Source organism: Rhamphochromis sp. 'chilingali', assembly GCF_963969265.1.
Source record: "Rhamphochromis sp. 'chilingali' genome assembly, chromosome: 1".
Lineage (NCBI taxonomy): Eukaryota > Metazoa > Chordata > Actinopteri > Cichliformes > Cichlidae > Rhamphochromis > Rhamphochromis sp. 'chilingali'.
The window spans coordinates 5,624,671-5,643,673 of record NC_137929.1 but is presented as its reverse complement, the minus strand read 5'-3'; the positions used below and the strand labels follow the sequence as shown (position 1 = coordinate 5,643,673).

The 19,003-nt window shown below is 46.7% G+C and overlaps 2 protein-coding genes across 7 annotated transcripts in view; one reads left to right on the top strand and one right to left on the bottom strand.

Annotated features, from left to right (window-relative positions):
- The window catches only part of LOC308398346 (uncharacterized protein), a 178,563-nt gene that overhangs the window by 35,629 nt on the left and 123,931 nt on the right, over positions 1 to 19,003 (bottom strand). The gene's annotated exons all lie outside the window — the stretch shown is intronic.
- Positions 1,022 to 19,003, top strand: part of LOC308397583 (uncharacterized protein) — a 33,958-nt gene continuing 15,976 nt past the window's right edge. The window contains exons 1-2 of one of the 5 annotated variants that reach the window (XM_080883559.1): positions 1,022 to 1,110; positions 15,913 to 16,018. In XM_080883559.1, the coding sequence (XP_080739685.1) occupies positions 16,001 to 16,018 (18 nt within the window). In that variant the 5' untranslated portion in view covers positions 1,022 to 1,110; positions 15,913 to 16,000. Of the gene's footprint in view, positions 1,111 to 10,907; positions 16,019 to 16,542; positions 18,921 to 19,003 lie in introns of those variants that run through there. The other 4 variants (XR_013971816.1, XR_013971817.1, XR_013971818.1 and 1 more) reach the window with 4 other exon arrangements.

Genomic DNA, 19,003 nt, shown 5'->3' with positions numbered 1-19,003 from the left:
CACAGCTATCATAATCACGTGTGTAAACTCTCGTGGTAGATAGTACGGTCTCATGCTAACCGCTAGCAGCTCAATGTCCTTACAGCATAGCGTCTCTTTGATAGAGAAATGCCCAGAGTTACACCATCTATCGTTCACAAACACAGCCAGACCCCCTCCTCCCTTCTTACCACTCTCCGCTGTTCTGTCATAAGAGGCTCAGCAGCTAAAGCAGCACACCTGGGTCTCCCAGCCTATTAAAAGCAGCCCTTTGCTTCACCTGCTTCACTAAACATTATTATTTTAAGCAGAGTGGTGTGATTTATGTAGGCATTGCTGTGTGACAGGAGGACTTTTCTTGCACACCCACCAAATGAGGGCGCACATGCTTCCACGCCCACTGGTGACTGCACACATCCTTTCAAGGAAGCATTTCATTCATCCCTAACAAATGGAAGAAAACACTGTGCAGCGTGTTCAGGTTTGAACGTGGCCCTGGCCTCTCTCTGCATCCACCTGGCACATGCAACACACATCCACTCCCTGCTGAACTGCTTGTATTTGATGTGTTGAAGTTTTGGTAAAGTTTGAATAAATTCCACTTTATTTATAGGAACATTTCATCTGTGGACTCCTGCTTCCCCTCTCCTTGAGCCAGTTTGTGACGGGAACATGACATAAGAAAAGTAATTTATCCCTTTTTGATTCTGTGTATCTGGCGCTCATCCAGTGAGTTCACACTTGGCAGAAACAGACTGAATTTGTCTGGAGAACTTTGGCTTCAGCCAAGTTAGATAAACACACTGTGTCTCTGTCAAAACAGCAGTGTAGTTGTGGCACCCCTGTGAGGGAATGACCACATGAATATTATTTTGTGTAAAACACTCATGTAACGGGACATTTTTCATTGCTATATGTATTTATTTTCAGTTTCTTTAAGAGGATAGAAAATCCATGTAACAGGGATTCATTTTATGTTAGAAAGCAGTGAGGGCGGAACTTTGGTGCTTGCTCCGGGGTTTCGGGGAGCAGTAAGTGGAGCCCACCTTCCGCTGCTTCCTCAGACACGTTCTGGAGGAAAGCAGAGACGCATCGTGTCTTCCTTACTCTGCTCTTCACCTGCTTTTACAGGTCGGTACACGGTGCTCGCACCGAAAATGTTGTTTATTGTCACCATGGTTACCCACGTTAATGTGAATGGGAGAGTTAAGGCGGTCCGCCAAAGTTATTTATATGTAAACACGGGAGAAAACCAGAGGAGTGTCCCGCGCGACCGCACCGCGAGCCCGCTCGTTAGGTGGAGCGCTCGTGAAGCAGAGTCAGTGCGCTCCTATGCTCTGTGCAAACGTGTTGTAATGCTCCAATCAAATCAGTTCTGTGAGATGTGAATGTTAATAGTTCTGTTAAAGTGACTGAGTAGATTAGCTAGTGTAACACAAGCACTCTGAGCAACTCTGTGTAGCTAACAGAGGCATTCATGGGTTGATTCAACAAGCTGTGTTTCATGATGCACTAAATAGTGATTTTGCCAGTAAATTACTGGAGGGAACAAATGTAATGTATTTACCAATGCTGTTATTGAATAGAACTGTTTAGCCAGTAAGACACTGCAGAAGACAATGTGATGTGTTTATTGATATGATAAAAGGATGTAGCTGTTATGGAAAGAAGTGTGAACTTGAGAAACTGAACCAGTTAAAAAGAGTATATTTCACTGATGTTGTGAAATAAGTAAATGTAATTGATGTGAATGAGGAACCAGCTGAACAGTATATTGAAAGCTCATGTTTAGTGTTTTATAGCATTTATTTGTGTGAAATAAATCAGACTCAGACACGTTCTGGAGGAAAGCAGAGACGCATCGTGTCTTCCTTACTCTGCTCTTCACCTGCTTTTACAGGTAACATATTTGTCATCGAGGTCTTCATCCTTGGGACCCGTAACATAGTAACTTCTTCATTGTTATACTTCTATAGTTTTCCCATTTTGTGAGCTGTGGATGTGGAAAGTGTCTCAGTGACACATCCACATGAAAACGGCGTTACCTTCGTTCATTTGCACGTCAAATGAACGAGCTGTTTGGACTTTAACGTCACAGCTGATGCTTCGATACTCGAACTCAAGAGTTCAGCTTCCACTCAGAGGTACAAGTACACACAGCAAAGATAAACGTGTACACAAGGTGGAACCCACAAGTGCACAGCTCCGACCAGAGATGGGCAGTAATCCGATTACTTTTTTCAAGAAACGAGTAAAGTGAGGGATTACTATTGCAAAAAAGGTAATTAGATTACTGTTACTTTCCCGTAAGCACGCTGCGTTACTGCGTTACTAAAACCGCAGCTGTGTGCAGATGAACAATGGATAATCTATCGAGTGTGGAGAGAGTGTGAGCGTGCAGCGTTTAAAGCGTGGAAGCACTGACCTTACTTTGAGTTTGACTCTGTAAAAAGTGACAAAAACATTAGCATCCGCTGTTCACTGCGTGGGAAGACAACATGCTCACTCACTATGTGTTAATGGGCATGCTTATTTATAACTTTGATAAAATGTCTGTGGAGTACACCAAGCACAGACACATGCACACACAGGCAGGTATAGCCAACTTCCACATTTATTGATATATTTGTATTTTGACAGCTGACTCAGTCGCACCGTCTGACAGCTCGAGCCCAGCTGATCTCCCTTGGCCGCTCCTCCTCGTCTCACTATAAACACAGCGGAGCAGACCATCATCAGTCCATAAACAATATCAGCTGTTCTTACCGGCCTCGCAGCACCGCCCCGTTGAGCCTTCTGCTCCACTCCTCCCCTGCAGCTGCGCCCGGGGCCACACCTCCGCCACACACCCCCACCGCCCGTTCGAGGCCGGGGAGCCGTCCGGCCGAGCCAACTCCCCCCCCCCCCCCCCCCCCCGCGAGCGAGAGAGGAAATCGGCCACTGCCATCAGCGCCCCCGGCCTATGGATCACCTTGAACTTAAAGGGCTGCAACGCCAGATACCAGCGGGTGATCCGGGCGTTGGCATCCTTCATGCGGTGGAGCCACTGCAGCGGGGCGTGGTCCGAACAGAGGGTGAATGAGCGTCCCAGGAGGTAATAGCGCAGGGAGCCGACCGCCCACCGGATGGCCAGGCACTCCTTCTCCACAGTGCTGTACCGGCGCTCGCGCTCCGCCAGCTTCCGGCTGATGAACAGGACAGGGCGGTCGGCCCCCCTCACCTGCTGGGACAAAACGGCTCCCAGCCCTCTGTCCGAGGCGTCAGTCTGCAGAACAAAAGGGAGGGAAAAGTTAGGAGTGTGAAGCAGCGGCTCCCCACAGAGAGCCTTTTTCACCTGCACAAACGCCGCCTGGCACGGCCCCGTCCACTGGACCAGATCCGGGGCACCCTTTCGAGTGAGATCGGTCAGGGGGCTGGTTAGCTGCGCAAACCCCGGCACAAAGCGACGATAGTAACCCGCCAACCCCAAGAACCGTCTCACCTCCTTTTTCGTCCTGGGGCGCGGGCAGGATGCGATAGCCGCCATCTTCTCCACCTGTGGACGCACCTGCCCGCCCCCCAGGTGGTACCCCAGATACTGCACCTCCCTCCGTCCAACCGCGCACTTCTTCGGATTGGCCGTGAGCCCCGCCCCCCTCAGGGACTCCAGGACCGCGGCCACCCGCAGCACATGCTCCGCCCAGGTGTCGCTGTGGATGATCACGTCATCCAGGTAGGCGGCAGCATACGCTGCGTGCGGACGCAGTACCCGGTCCATGAGACGCTGGAAAGTGGCCGGGGCCCCGAACAGGCCAAACGGAAGTGTCACGAACTGGTACAAACCGTACGGAGTGGAGAAGGCCGTTTTCTCCCTGGCCTCGGCAGACAAGGGAATCTGCCAATAGCCCTTGGTTAAGTCCAGTGTCGTGAAAAAGCGGGCCGTGCCTAACCGGTCCAGGAGCTCGTCGACCCGAGGCATGGGGTAGGCATCAAAGCGTGACACTTCGTTCACCCTGCGATAGTCGACACAGAACCGTATAGACCCATCCTTCTTCGCCACCAGAACGATGGGGCTACACCAGGCGCTGTGCGACTCTTCTATTACTCCCATCCTCAGCATTTCCGCCAATTCCCTCTGCACGATTTTTCGCTTGTGCTCCGGGAGCCTGTAGGGCCGTGAACGCACCGTCACGCCAGGCTGCGTCACGAAATGGTGCTCGATGAGGGACGTCCGGCCGGGCAGGGGGGAGAACACGTCCGCAAAACGCTGTTGCAACGCGACAACATCCGCTCTCTGGGCCTGTGTGAGATGGTCATCACAAGGGAGGGAGGCGGGGATGATGGAATTTGGCACCTCAGGCCCCAACTCATCTCTCTCCTTCACCAAGCTCACCAGAGAAGTGGTTTCAACCTCTCGCCACAGTTTGAGGAGATTGAGGTGATAAATCTGCGTGGCCCCTCCCCTGTCCGACCGAGCGACCTCATAGTCCACGTCCCCGACTCGCCGTGTGACCACAAAGGGTCCTTGCCACTTGGCGAGCAACTTCGAGCTGGAAGTAGGGAGTAACACAAGCACTTTATCTCCCGGTGAAAATTGCCTGAGCCTAGCCCCTCTGTCATACAGGCGTTGCTGACACTGCTGAGCCTGGAGCAAATTCTCCCGTGACAACCTCCCCAAAGTGTGGAGTTTTGCTCTCAGGTCCAACACGTACTGAATCTCATTTTTGGCGGGGCTCGGACCGTCCTCCCAGCTTTCTTTAATCAGGTCGAGCACCCCACGTGGCCTCCTGCCGAACAGCAGTTCAAAGGGAGAAAATCCCGTGGAGGCCTGGGGCACCTCCCGCACTGCGAATAACAGAGGGTCTAGCCAGTGATCCCAATTGCGTTCATCCTCGTTAATGAACTTCCGAATCATGGACTTTAAAGTCTTATTCAGCCGCTCCACCAGCCCGTCAGTCTGAGGGTGGTAGACGCTGGTCCGAATAGATTTAATGCCCAGTAATTCGTACAGTTCCCGCAGTGTACGAGACATAAACGACGTGCCCTGGTCAGTCAGTATCTCTTTCGGGATTCCGACTCGGGAGATGACCTGAAACAGTGCCTGCGCCACACTCTTTGCAGAGATGGTGCGCAGCGGAACTGCTTCCGGGTACCGCATTGCGTAATCCACCAGGACTAACACAAAGCGGTAGCCGCGTGCACTCCGGTGAAACGGCCCGATGAGGTCCATGCCGATGCGCTCAAACGGGACCTCAATGAGGGGGAGAGGGCGCAGCGGCGCCTTCGGTATGGCCGGCTGGTTAACAAGTTGGCAGTCCGGGCAGGACGCGCACCAGCGGCGCACATCCGCTCGGATGCCCGGCCAATAAAATTGGGCCGTTATTCGCTCCAGAGTTTTCTCATAGCCCATATGCCCTGCCATGGGGTTATAGTGGGCCGCCTGGAAAAGCGTTTCCCGGCGGCCCTGCGGCACCAACAACTGGGTGTGTGTTTCCTCTGTCTGAGTGTCACGACTCACTCGATATAATCGGTCGTTTAATAAGACGAAACGCGGGTAGGTCTGCGCGGCCTCAGGGCGCACCACGTGACCATCAATAGCCATCACTTGGTCAAAGGCTGAGCGTAGGGTGTCGTCACGAGACTGCTCCAGTGGGAAATCACCCATGGGGGACACTTCCGGGGCCGGCGGGACGTCCCGTGAGGGACCCGCCAGCTCCTCCCCCCCGGAGTCGGTGTCGGACGACCCCGCGTCACCGCTGAATGCCGCGCACACGCTACACCCCGCTTCCGGTCGTGATCGCACCCCCGCGTACTGCCCCAGTAGCTGATGAAACCCCGGCCAATTGGTACCCAGAATCAGGGGGTGCGACAGGCGCGGGCTAACCGCCGCCGTTACTCTGTGTTTTGCCCTTATATTTTAACAGCAGCGGCACAATGGGATACCTGTGAACATCACCATGCACACACCTCACCTCCACCCATTCTGCCTCCAGCAATGCCCCGGGGCGAACCAAGCTTTGGTGTACGAGGGTCTGCGTGCAGCCCGTGTCCACCAATGCCTGGCGTATACCCCCTCGAGTCCTTACCGGAATACTGTATGTCCCTCCTGGACCGGGGGAGGGTGCTGGGGCGCCAGCAACGCGAAACACCTGCCCCACTTCCATAAGCGGACAATCCCTCCTCAGGTGCCCCGGCTGCCCGCACTTCCAACACTCCGGCCCCGGCGTCTGTGCGGCCCTCCGTGGCTCGGGGGCGGCTCCACTTGGCTCGGCTACCCTGGACGGCACCAACGCCGCGAAAGGGTTAGTGGGGCTCAGCGCCGGCAGCCGCTCTGCCTGCCCTGGTGCCGGCACACGGCGTCTCGGGGCCGGCACTGGGGCCTGTTTGTTCGGCCTCCGTCCGGCGTCCCCGGGTTCCCCTGCTCCAGCGGCAAGGTGGTCTTCCGCTAGCGTCACCGCTACCTCCAGGCTTGCAGGCCGGTGGCACCGGACCCATCTCGCCGTCTCCGCTGGCAATCCCTCCGTGAACTGCTCCAGCACCACCTTGTCCACCAGCTTCGTCTCGCCCTCCAATGCTCCCGGTTGCAGCCAGCGCACCGCCGCGTCGCGCAGCTGCCGGGCCCAGGCGAATGGTCGGTCCGTTGTAGCCAGCCGACAGGCCCGGAACCGCCGGCGATGGTCTTCGGCGGTGAGCCCCAGCCTGTCCACCACCGCCCGGCTCACGTCCGGGAAGCTGCTCCTCGACGCCGGAGGCAGACTCAGGGCCGCTGTTTGTGCCTCCCCAGACAGCAGGGGGAGCAGCCGCGGAGCCCACTCCTCCCGCGGCCATTGGCAAGCCTCCGCCGTGGCACGGAAGGTCTCCAAAAAAACTTGTGGGTCGTCCCCGTCCCCCATCCGGGGCACCGACACCGACAGCGGCGAGGGCTTCGGCGTGGCAGCGGCCCCGACCAGCCGTTCCAGAACTTGCGTCTGTCGGTCCGTCTGCTCCCGCAGCGCGGCCAGGTGGGCACGCTGGTCGGCCGCCTGATCCCGGCTCATTGTCGCCATCTCCGCCAGCATCTGCGCCAAGAATTGCAGAGGCTGGGCGGGTGGCGTGGCCTGTGGGTCGGACATTTCCCCACCGGCACTCTCCTGGGTTTCGGCACCACTTGTGGAGTACACCAAGCACAGACACATGCACACACAGGCAGGTATAGCCAACTTCCACATTTATTGATATATTTGTATTTTGACAGCTGACTCAGTCGCACCGTCTGACAGCTCGAGCCCAGCTGATCTCCCTTGGCCGCTCCTCCTCGTCTCACTATAAACACAGCGGAGCAGACCATCATCAGTCCATAAACAATATCAGCTGTTCTTACCGGCCTCGCAGCGCCGCCCCGTTGAGCCTTCTGCTCCACTCCTCCCCTGCAGCTGCGCCCGGGGCCACGCCTCCGCCACAATGTCATAAAAATAATTCCATGCCAGCTCACCATTGGTGATCAGGTAGTTTCTGTTCCAGTTCCAGTCCCATAAATCATGAAGCTTGCTGCCAGAAAAGCTTCAAATCTCCTTTGAAAGCTGTTTGTGGTCTTGATTGTGGGAGCTTCAGTTGTCTGACTCCAGCTGCCACACAGTGCTCACTGATATCATTTGTAAAAACCCCAGTGTGACAATATTTATCAGTGAAGCAGAAATCAGGACGTGACGACTTTTCTTTGAACATTTGCTAAGGCTAAGCTGTGCTTTCTACCACAGTTGGGAATTTCCTGGTTTACAACAAATTATTGTGTCAACACCGCATAAGATTTCAAACTACAGGAAAATCACTGGAGTTATAAGAGGCAGACAACGACACACACACCACATGCATGCTGTTGCTATTTATTGTGGATTAACCTGTCAAGGGCAAGAACAAAAGAATTCTGCCTCAAATACAGGAAATCATAGCTTTCAGACAAATACAGGAAATCATAGCTTTCCTGTATTTCCTCCATTGTTGGCATGCTGGTTAGTGCTGTTGCTCCACAGTAAGAAGGTCCTGGGCTAAATTATCCATGAATGTAAACGGCTGTGTGTTTCTATCTGATAGACTGGTGAGCTGTCCAGGGTGTACCCTGCCTGGTAACCTATCACTTCAGGGTTATTTCCCAGCCCTGCTGCAACCAGGATAGAGATAGGAGGATGGTAGTTGTTGTTAGAGATGGACCGATCCGATATTACATATCGGTATCGGTCCGATACTGACCTAAATTACTGGATCGGATATCGGAGAAAAATAAAAAATGTAATCCGATCCATTAAATATCACGAAAGCACCTCGCAAAACTTGCAACACGCCGTAACTCACCTCAGAACGTATGCATCACGTGATAGAGCAGCTGTGGCATGCGGGACCTGTCGGTGGTCTGGATAGCATGTGGAGCTTCGCTAGCAACCTGGCATTTCATCTCCGACAAAGTTATCCCCGAGAGAAGTAAAGCAAGTGTGTAAGTCCATCTCTGAATGTTTGTAAAGCATTCCCACGTTAAGCTTAACAAGCGACTGCCTCTCGCTCTCCGGCTGCTACTTCAATCGTGAAACTGCTTAAATGATCAGCTGATCGGCTTTTCTGTCGCGAGTCCGTCTCTCTTGTTTGTTTTTGGCCCACTTTGCACCAGAAAGAGGAAACCAGCGGCTGAACAACAGCAGAACGTTTAAGCTTGATCAGCTGTTGTTAGAATTTATTTATTTTCTTTCTTATTCTCATTTAAAATGTCGAGCTTTTAATAAATAATTATCTGACACCCAAAGTTTTAATTTGATGTAAAATGAATAGAAGTCAATTACTGTATATAGTGACTATTAAGTCTAATATATATCCTAGTAAGCTATAGTACTTTTTACTTTGGGAAGGTACCATCTGTGCAGTCTGCAATTTTGTTGAAGAAAGATGTTGAATCTATTTAATATTTCTTGAAAAATAATTGATTTCTGTGCATTTTTTTCACACTGCATCAAATTAAGGTTGATTACGTCGATTAAGCATCATGAGGTGGAGCGTGAGGGGTGGTTCCTTATTTTTTATTTATTTATTTTTGTTGTTGCTGGGAGTTGGAACCCTATTAGTTAGGTTGCTTAATATTTACGCTAAGTACTGTTTAAAATACCAGAATAGGGAGGATGGTGTAGGTCTAAGTTTATTAGATTGATCAGTATTGCTGAACTATGAAATATTTTTTTTGCATACAGGTATAACAGAATAGCTTTAGTGTAGTTGTTGTTTTAAACTTGAGTATGAACTTGCAGACTTGCAAAATGCAGCAAGATATTTTAAAAAACAGTTTTGTTGATTAAAAAACACTATATCGGATTCATATCGGTATCGGCAGATATCCAAATTTATGATATCGGTATCGGTATCGGACATAAAAAAGTGGTATCGTGCCATCTCTAGTTGTTGTAGACCCATTCAATTTCAATTGAAGGATTAAAATGTTCCAGGAGCTCAACTTACTCCATCTGAACATGTTTCAATCGTGTTTTATGAACACAACATGCAGGTTTACTGAATATGAAAAGGTTGTGTTGATTTGACTCAGTTGTTTAAGTTTCTGCCAAAGCAAAACCTTTGTGTGCAACCAGTGTCCACTATTGAATCAAGTAAATCCAACATGTTTTTGTCAGTGCAAGAAGGAGTTACGGTGCCTGTATTCCTGCACAATATTGTCCCGGGAGGGAGGAAAACTTTCTGGTGAAGTTTTGGTTGATTTTTGGGTTTTGCTTGACACTAGGTTGATTTTATCAGTGAGGTTTGGATTGTTTTCTTTCTCTAAGAGAGAGAAAGATGGTTTTATGCTTGGACATGTTTGCAATGGGCCCCAGTATTTGTTACTTTATTAGTATTTTATTGGTTGCGTTTGTTTGTGCTTTTGTTACAGTGCACTGAGATAAGAACATCTGAGAGGTGTGATCCACCGGTGGTGATATTTTGGTATTTTGTGAGTTCCCGATTTAACAAATCAGCTCTTTAATCCAGACCTGAGAGGTTGAACTTTAAAGCGCTATAAAATATTCTTACTGGAAACAGTGGCAAAGTGTTTTTCTCCATGATTATAATGGGCTTGGGAGAAATTCACTTATATGTGACATTGATCACATGAGAAGTCCTGAGCCTAAAAGGATTGCAGCGAGTCAATCCAGTCCAAAAACAATGAGCTGTTTTCCTTTAAAATGATGACGTCATCTTGCTGGTGATGGAGGCTCGAATAGGCTGCGCGTGAGACTCCATTATCAGCAATATCTGGTATGAATGTGTGTGGATGTATGCATGTGACTGGACTGTGACGGACTGACGACTAAAAGTTTAACTGACTTGATACTGAGACAAAAACGGTGCCGACTTTAGGATTAGTGAATGTCCACAACAATTCACCCAGCCTGTAGAAGAAGGGTGGAGGTTTTGTCTTGCTTTGTTGTTGCAGGAGCAGAAGGATGACAGAGACTAAAGGGGGAGGCTGTAGCTTCACATGAGTGTGAGCTGCAGACTGAACCCTTTGGTTGCTAATGTTGAGTCACTGATGTTTGCATTAAGAAAATTGTGTTTTATTAGCTGTGTTTTAATTAATGTATCACATTATATTGTTGGGAATGTTAAATGCTAAAGTGAAGAAAAGCTTTGATTTCACTCATGACTGAACATGTTATTATTAACCATAGCAGGCCACTGTAAAGAGTCAATTAACTGTTATAGAGGGAAAAAAGGCCAAAAACTCTGTTAATACCTATGAATAACAGGTAATGATAGACTTGTCACATTCAAAATAAAGATATGTAATAACAAACACGGGTCCGTGTCATTTAGGTTCTCCATTGAAATAGTCAATCATTTAGAAAAGTAGAATATATATATATATATATATATATATATATATATATATATATATATATATATATGTATATATATATATATATATATATGTATATATATATATATATATATATATATATATATATGTCTCAACGCTGTTTCTCAATAATATTAAAAACCTAAAAACTATTGTTGTGGAAGATAGAAGTCACTGTGACAGCCCTCTGACTGTGGAGGACGTTTGTAATCCTATTTCTGCACTTAAGGCCAACAAATCTCCCGGCACAGATGGTTTAACTGCAGAGTTTTATGAATCATTTTCTAATCTCCTGGCTCCGTTCTTACTGCAGCTTTTCATAGGAAGTGTAGAGAATAACATCCTCCCTCCTACTCTTACTCAGGGTCTCATAACACTAATTCCAAAGCCAAACAAAGACTTACTTCTTATTGATAATTGGAGACCCATCTGTCTGCTCAATGATGACTATGAGATTATGGCTTTAGTACTTGCTAACAGAATGAAAGAGTTCTTGGACACAATTATCGATGAGACACAATCAGGCTTTATGAGAAACAGACACCTTTCTAAGAACATGAGACTGGTTTTAGATCTACTTGATTACTCTGATTTGGTATCTGACTATAGCTTCATTCTCTTCCTGGATTTTTAAAAGGCTTTTGATACAATTGAACATCAATTTATTTTCCACTCTTTGGAAAAATTTGGCATTTTTCTGTAAAGCTATCAAAATCTTGTACACGAATGGCAATAGCTCAATTAAAACGATTAAGACTCCACCCCGAGATTTGACCTGTTATACAAGGAATCAGCACAGCTGATAAGGAGCTCATCATCAGCCAGCTAGCTGATGACACCACACTCTTCTTGAAGAATGCAAATCAAATCCGTCCAGCCCTTAGTGTTATTAGTGATTTCTCTGAGGCATCTGCTTTATGTCGAAATCTAAAAAAATGTGAATTACTAGCAATTAAAGGCTGCACTGCAAATGCTCTCTGTAACATTTCTGTTAAACAAGAAGTCACATATCCAGGACTGTTAATATCCAAAGACCAAAAGTCAAGATGCTCGTCAAACTTGTCAAACAGTGTTGGGGAATTCTCAATGGTGCTTGGTGCCATACCCTCAGGGACTTTAATGTTATATAAAAACACTGACAGCTCAATATCTGCCTCAGTCACTCTCCCTGATCCAGCTGAGTCAGCAGTGGGAAAAATCTGCTTTTCACAGGAACTTGGTAACAGCAATAAGAGAATACGTAGTTTATTCCAAGAAGATATCATGTCTCTCCCATATATAGAATATCTTACTGGAACCGACATGTTCCAGATATCACCTGGAAGACAGTCTGGATGATCCCATAAATATCTAATTGTGAACAAGGTGAAGGAAATCTCATATAAAATTCTTCATAAATGTTACCCAGCCAGTCACTATATGGTAACATTTAAAAGAGACATAAATACTAATTGAACTTTCTGTGGGGATCATCCAGAAACTGTGGCACATCTCTTTTGGTTCCTCTACACAGAGATTCTGGAAGAATTGAGCAGTTTTGTTATTGTCCATATTTTAAGGGAGTTTTCTTTACGATGGGAAAATGTTTTATTCTTTTTCTTTAAGTTCCCCAGGAAGAATGATAAATGTTTTTTTTATAAAATATTTGTTAATACTTTTAGCTATTTTATATCCATAAATGTAAGTTTATTAATAAAACACCATATTTCTGCCGTTTTATAAGGATATGAATTGTACATACAATCAATTTCAGACTCAACCAACAAAAAGCCTCTCAGAACAATATTTATATGTTGATTTTTTTCGCCTACTCATATCATCATTTTTTTACTCCTGGTTCTGTATGTTCATGTTCTGTTCCTTTGTAAACTTCATCTGTTTGTATGTTGTATACTCATTGTGTTTCAATAAAGTTCGATTTAAAAAAAAGGTACGTTCTAAACGAAGCTTCAGACGTCACTGATCACGTGACTCTGGCCAAACGAATCAAGCCTCGACACGGTGCTTCTGAAGCAGCGCGTTGATCTTTCTGACACACGCACCGGAGCGTCAGCTTCAAGCGGACCATCGCTCCGTCTCACATCTAAAGGTGTCAAGGTAACTTTGAACTGAGTTCAGTCAATCTGGAGTTTTTCCAAGTTTTCTGTTGCTCTCTGTGAGAGAAGAGCGTTAAAGGCGGGGCTCTACAGAGTCCAGCAAAACAGGAAACCACAGCTGGGTGTGTGTGAGTGTGCAAACCAATAGAATGCATCGTGGTGGGGGGGTATCACGGGCATTGGCAAGAAAAAAATAAAATAATCGGTCGTACCCATGCTTCCCCGACGTCATGCCAGCGCATATTGGGAAATTCGTAGGCACCGATCGGTTTTCTATCAGCCATTTGCTGGGAGTAAGGGCGCCCTCCGTTTGCGAGGTGCGCCTGCTGCTGGCGGCACAGGGAGGAGAGGGCGGGGCGGCGGGGAGTCTCTGGCTGGCTGGAGCGGCATCTAATAACCAACTCGCAAAACAAAATAAAAACAACAAACAGATATTGTCAAAGGAGCTTGCAAAGAAAAGCGTCTGGACTTCTTTAAGTTGCTTGAAGACTTTTCACCTCTCATCCAAGAAGCTTCTTCAGTTCTAAGGTCAAATGGTGGAGAGTCCCAGATATAAATCTAGTGGGAGTTTCCCCCCACAGAGGGACAAAAGAACCCCCTGATGATCCTCTAATCACCTGAGCCAAGGTGTGAAATTGGGTGTGGGACCCAATCAGCCAGAGTTTCGGGTGAGTTCATTGTGAAACCTGGCCCCACCTTGTCGTGCGAATTCCTGAGATCAGATGGCCCAGGATGTGAGTGGGCGTTAAGGCGTCTGGGAAGGGAACTCAAAACTGGATTATAGATGGCAGAGAGTTGGTGTCGTAAACCCCCGCCTCTGTTCAAAGATGGTCGCTCACAGTGGACATAGATGGCTTCTTTCACTCCTCTTTCAAACCATCTATCTTCTCTGTCCAAAATGTGATCATTGGCATCCTCGAAAGAGTGTCCTTTATCCTTAAGATGCAGATGGACTGCTGAGTCTTGTCCTGTGGAGGTGGCTCTTCTGTGTTGTGCCATGCGCTTGTGAAGTGGCTGTTTGGTCTGGGCATTCCTCGCTGCACTGTACAGCATACACCACGTTGTTAAGTTTGTGTTTTGGCGTTTTGTCTTTCGGGTGAACCAGTTTCTGTCTGAGTGTGTTGCTGGGTCTGAAATACACTGAAACAAACAGATATTATGATACAGACTTATAATCTGCACCGATGTTTTTTCTAAATTCTATAAAGTGAGCGCGAGAGCCCTCGGTGCGCCTGCGCACTGCTGAAGTCAAAGTAAACTTTATTGTCATCTCCGCTACAGACAGTCCAGCATATAGAGAGACGAGACGACGAGGCTGCAGTTACAGCGGTGCAAGTAAACAAACAATAAATATAAGAAGAGTAAGAAAATAAATCTACACTTTAGGACTCGGGGTAAAGGATCAATAAAAATTTAATTTATAATTTACAGTTTGATGATTTAAAGTCTCACACAACCCGTCAAAAGGGGCGGGGCCGGCTGCTTCCAAGTAGAGCACATTTCATTTATAATGATGTAAATCCAAGCCCATCATGGATTCACGATCTGAATCCTGGGTTGTGTGAAATCCCAGAAATCAACCTTAGACAAAGTGAATCTGTGAACTAAGGTGTAGGTCTGTTAGGTTAATTGTGCTGATCCTCGGGTTGGGGGATTTGTGTTTGTACTGGAGCGCAAAATTCAAACCAATGGAAGATGGACAACAAAAGTTCAAAGCCATCAGGTGCTCAGGTTAGAAAAAAGAGAAAAGATGCAGGTAAGCAGACGTGTGATTGGATAATGGCAGCTCATCCTGAACCAATCAGACTAAACTCCAAACAATACATTATGTTACAGATTTTAATATTAATTAGTCATTGTTACTTGTTGATTTGTCCTTTTCTCATTGTGTGACGAATTATGACGACTGTTTGGTAGCTGTTATTGTCTCTCTCTCTCTCTTCATGTGTGTTTCTCTGGTGAAACAATAGTTTTGTGTTAATGTTAGGGCTGCACGATTTTGCATAAAATGAGAATCACGATTTTTTGGCTTAGAATTGTGATCATGATTCTCTCATAACAATAAACATAAAACAACAAATGTCTCACGTTTTGTTGTTGCAGCAAAATGTTGTCCTGCTTGAAATTCCGTCTCCACCGTTGCTCGACGCTGCGTGTACAGAGCAGGTAGTGCAACAATAGAAAAATAGTTGCGGGACGGCACTGTGTAGCGTTTGTCTAGGGTGTTGATCGTTTTCCTAAATCCCTCGTTTTGCACAGTGTTGATGGAGCCATATCTTTGGTGAGGTGATAAGTGATAGCCTCCGTAATGTCTTTGTGCCTGCGGGAGTGCGACGTGTATAGGGAAGCGCTGTATAAGGTTCCCGTTATTGATGTTTGGGTGGTTGACCGGGACGGATTTTCTCCTGTCACTTTCTCGTCATCCCTGACGTGCTCTCCGTTGTTTTTTCCCTGCTAATTTTAGCATCACACGGCACAGCTTCTGTATCACGTGGTATAAGGCTCCGCCCGTGTCATTTGTTGAGCAGGAAGAGTGAGCGCTTGTTTTCATGCAGAGTACGTCCCGGATCAAAATGTGAAGTTTTACAAATCACCACTTCTTTAGTGAATATCATTTCAGTCTCAGACAATCTCGTTTCTCTTACAGAGGTTGAATGCACCTTCTGCGGATGGCGGTACCACACAGTGTGCGTGGACTTCCCCTGCACAGAAGGCAACTACAAATGCTGTGAATGCTAAATAAACAGAAACAAATGATCCCTGTTGTCTTTGCTTGATGATTGGTTTGAGTCTTGACAATCCACATTGCTGGCGTTGCATCTTTCAATGCCAGCAATGGCAGGTATCAGTGCTCAAACCTTTTGTGTTTGTTTCCAACAAGTTGCCCACCTCGGGAAACAAAAATGTGTTCTTTTACTTGTCAGATGAACATATGAGACACTTTGACTCTTCAGTGCAGTGTGGAGCCTAACAAAGATCTGTTTTGTGTCCCAGCTGATCAGCAGGAGGAGGAGAGTCTGACGGAGCAGCAGAGGAACATTTTCAGCTACTTGGACTCAGCTCAGCCACTACAGAGGAAACAATGAGCTCAACACAGAAGGTGACAGACAGAGCAGGACCATATGACCAAAGATATTTATCACCATATACATTTGAACATTTGCCATAACGATGTAGCTGACGATAGAATTGACACCAGACAAAATACTTTACAGCTGCACAACTTTATTAAAAACCCATCAATGTATTTTCACTGAAACAAGCAGATGTTGTTAATGTGCATTAAAGTTATATAAAAATGTAACAGTGCAAATGCAAATTCCTCGCTGACAGTTTAACCAAAAGGCGTTTCCAGTGGAAACTGGCCGACACATCCTGAGCATAACCATGTATAATATCCACTAAACTTCAGAAGAGGTTATACAGTCGTGGCCAAAAGGTTTGAGAATTGCATAAATATTGGAACCTGGAGAAGTTGCTGCTTAAGTTTTTATAATAGCATTTTGCCTGCACTCCAGAATGTTATGAGGAGTGATCAGATGAACTGCATCGTCCTTCTTTGCCATGAAAACGAACTTAATCCCCAAAAAGCCTTACCACTGCATTTCATTGCTGTCATCAAAGGACCTGCTGAGACCATTTCAGTGATCGTCTTCTTAACTCAGGTGAGAATGTTGGCGAGCACGAGGCTGGAGATCATCATGGCTGTATCCCGATTCAGGATCTGCAGCTTTAAAGTCCTCAAGGGCCGCGTACTCAAAGACCGCTAAGGCCGAAGTGCGAGGCTCGTAGGCTCGTGAAATGGGACGTCTAGCCTCCGTCGCCCTGCCCAGGTTGCCTAGCAACCATGATACTAACAGCTGGAAACGTTTCATACAGCTTTGTTTGACAGAAATGAAGGAGAACATATTTAGTTCATTTGTTTCTACATGAGCTCTGTGTGATTTGATGAGTATCTGAGGCTGAGACCACAGGACTGTGAAACATGATTGTTGGGCTTCATTTCTGTGCTGAACAGTCATTTAAGATTAGCTGTAAATAACAATTAGCTGATGTTGTTCATGAGACTAAAGTCATCTCACTGTGGTAATATACACTGAACAAAAATATAAACGCAACACCTTTTTTACTGCTCCCATACCCCATGGGATGGACGTAGAGACCTAAAATTCATTCCAGATACACAATATAACCATCCCTCCCAAACAGTGGTCACAAATCAGTCCAAATGTGTGGTAGTGGGCACATCTGCTATATTGAGATAATCCATCCCACCTCACAGGTGTGCCACATCAGGATGCTGATCTGACATCATGAGTAGTGCACAGGTGTACCTCAGACTGCCCACAACAAAAGGCCACCCTGGAATGTGCAGTTTTGTCTCACAGCAAAATGCCACAGATGCCACAAGCAATGAGGGAGCGTGCAATTGGCATGCTGACAGCAGGAATGTCAACCAGATCTGTCGCCCGTGCATTGAATGTTCATTTCTCAACCATAAGCCGTCTCCACAGGCGTTTCAGAGAATATGGCAGCACATCCAACCGGCCTCACAACCGCAGACCTCGTGTAACCACACCAGCCCAGGACCTCCACATCCAGCAGGTTCACCTCCAAGATCGTCTGAGACCAGCCACCCAGACAGCTGCTGGAACAATTGGTTCGCACAACCAAACAATTTCTGCACAAACTGTCAGAAACCGTCTCAGGGATGCTCAACTGCATGCCCGTCGTCCTCATCGGGGTCTTGACCTGACTCCAGCTCGTCGCCGTAACAGACTTGTGTGGGCAAATGCTCACATTCGATGGCGTCTGGCACGTTGGAGAGGTGTGCGCTTCACGGATGAATCATGGTTCACATTGATCAGGGCAGATGGCAGCTGAGAATGTCCCAGTTCTTGCATGGCCAGCATACTCACCGGACATGTCACCCATTGAGCATGTTCGGGATGTGCTTGACCGGCGTATACGACAGCGTGTACCAGTTCCCACGAATATCCAACAACCTCGCACAGCCATTGAAGTGGAGTGGACCAACATTCCACAGGCCACAATTGACAATCTGATAGACTCCATGCGACGATGTGTTGCACTGCACGAGGCAAATGGTGGTCATACCAGATACTGACCGGTTCTGGGTCCCCAGACCCCCAATAGCGCAAAAAACTGCACATTCCAGGGTGGCCTTTTGTTGTGGGCAGTCTGAGGTACACCTGTGCACTACTCATGATGTCAGATCAGCATCCTGATGTGGCACACCTGTGAGGTGGGATGGATTATCTCAATATAGCAGATGTGCCCACTACCACACATTTGGACTGATTTGTGACCACTGTTTGGGAGGGATGGTTATATTGTGTATCTGGAATGAATTTTAGGTCTCTACGTCCATCCCATGGGGTATGGGAGCAGTAAAAAAGGTGTTGCGTTTATATTTTTGTTCAGTGTATATATAATATGGACAATATTATAGTATTGTCAGATTATTATGATATATATATATATTACAGCAGTGAGCTTGAACTGTGGGTCAAACACTGAAGTTGCAGTTATTTATATTTCCTGTCACCTTAAATCTTCACTCACAGACAAGTATCTGTGACAGTGTGTATACAGGTGTATCATATATAACAGACAAATATTGTTCGTTTAATATGTTGGTACTAAATTTGGCTCAATGCTTACATATATGTGTAAAAAGCAAATGTAGGAGCTGTGATAACTGTGTCTGATAGAATGAAGAGTTGACTGATATATGAAATATTCCTTTATTGGGTGAGAAAATCAGACCATGTCATAACTGCTTTAAGTCACACAGAATAGATATCAGAGCCTTAAACAGGCTGACTTCTGCTAAATGGGTCAAACTGGGCAGAAAGTCTACAAACACATAACATCCTTATAGAATATGATGTAACACTATAGATCAACTTAGCTCAGAATATATAAAGCATATAAACAGTTACAGCAATATGATGCAACAAACACAGCAGCTACTGATCCAAAATACTCAAAGCTTCATAGAACTGAAACCAACATTTATTTTTAGCTCCATCCTGCTGCTGATACAGACTTTAGGTTTCTG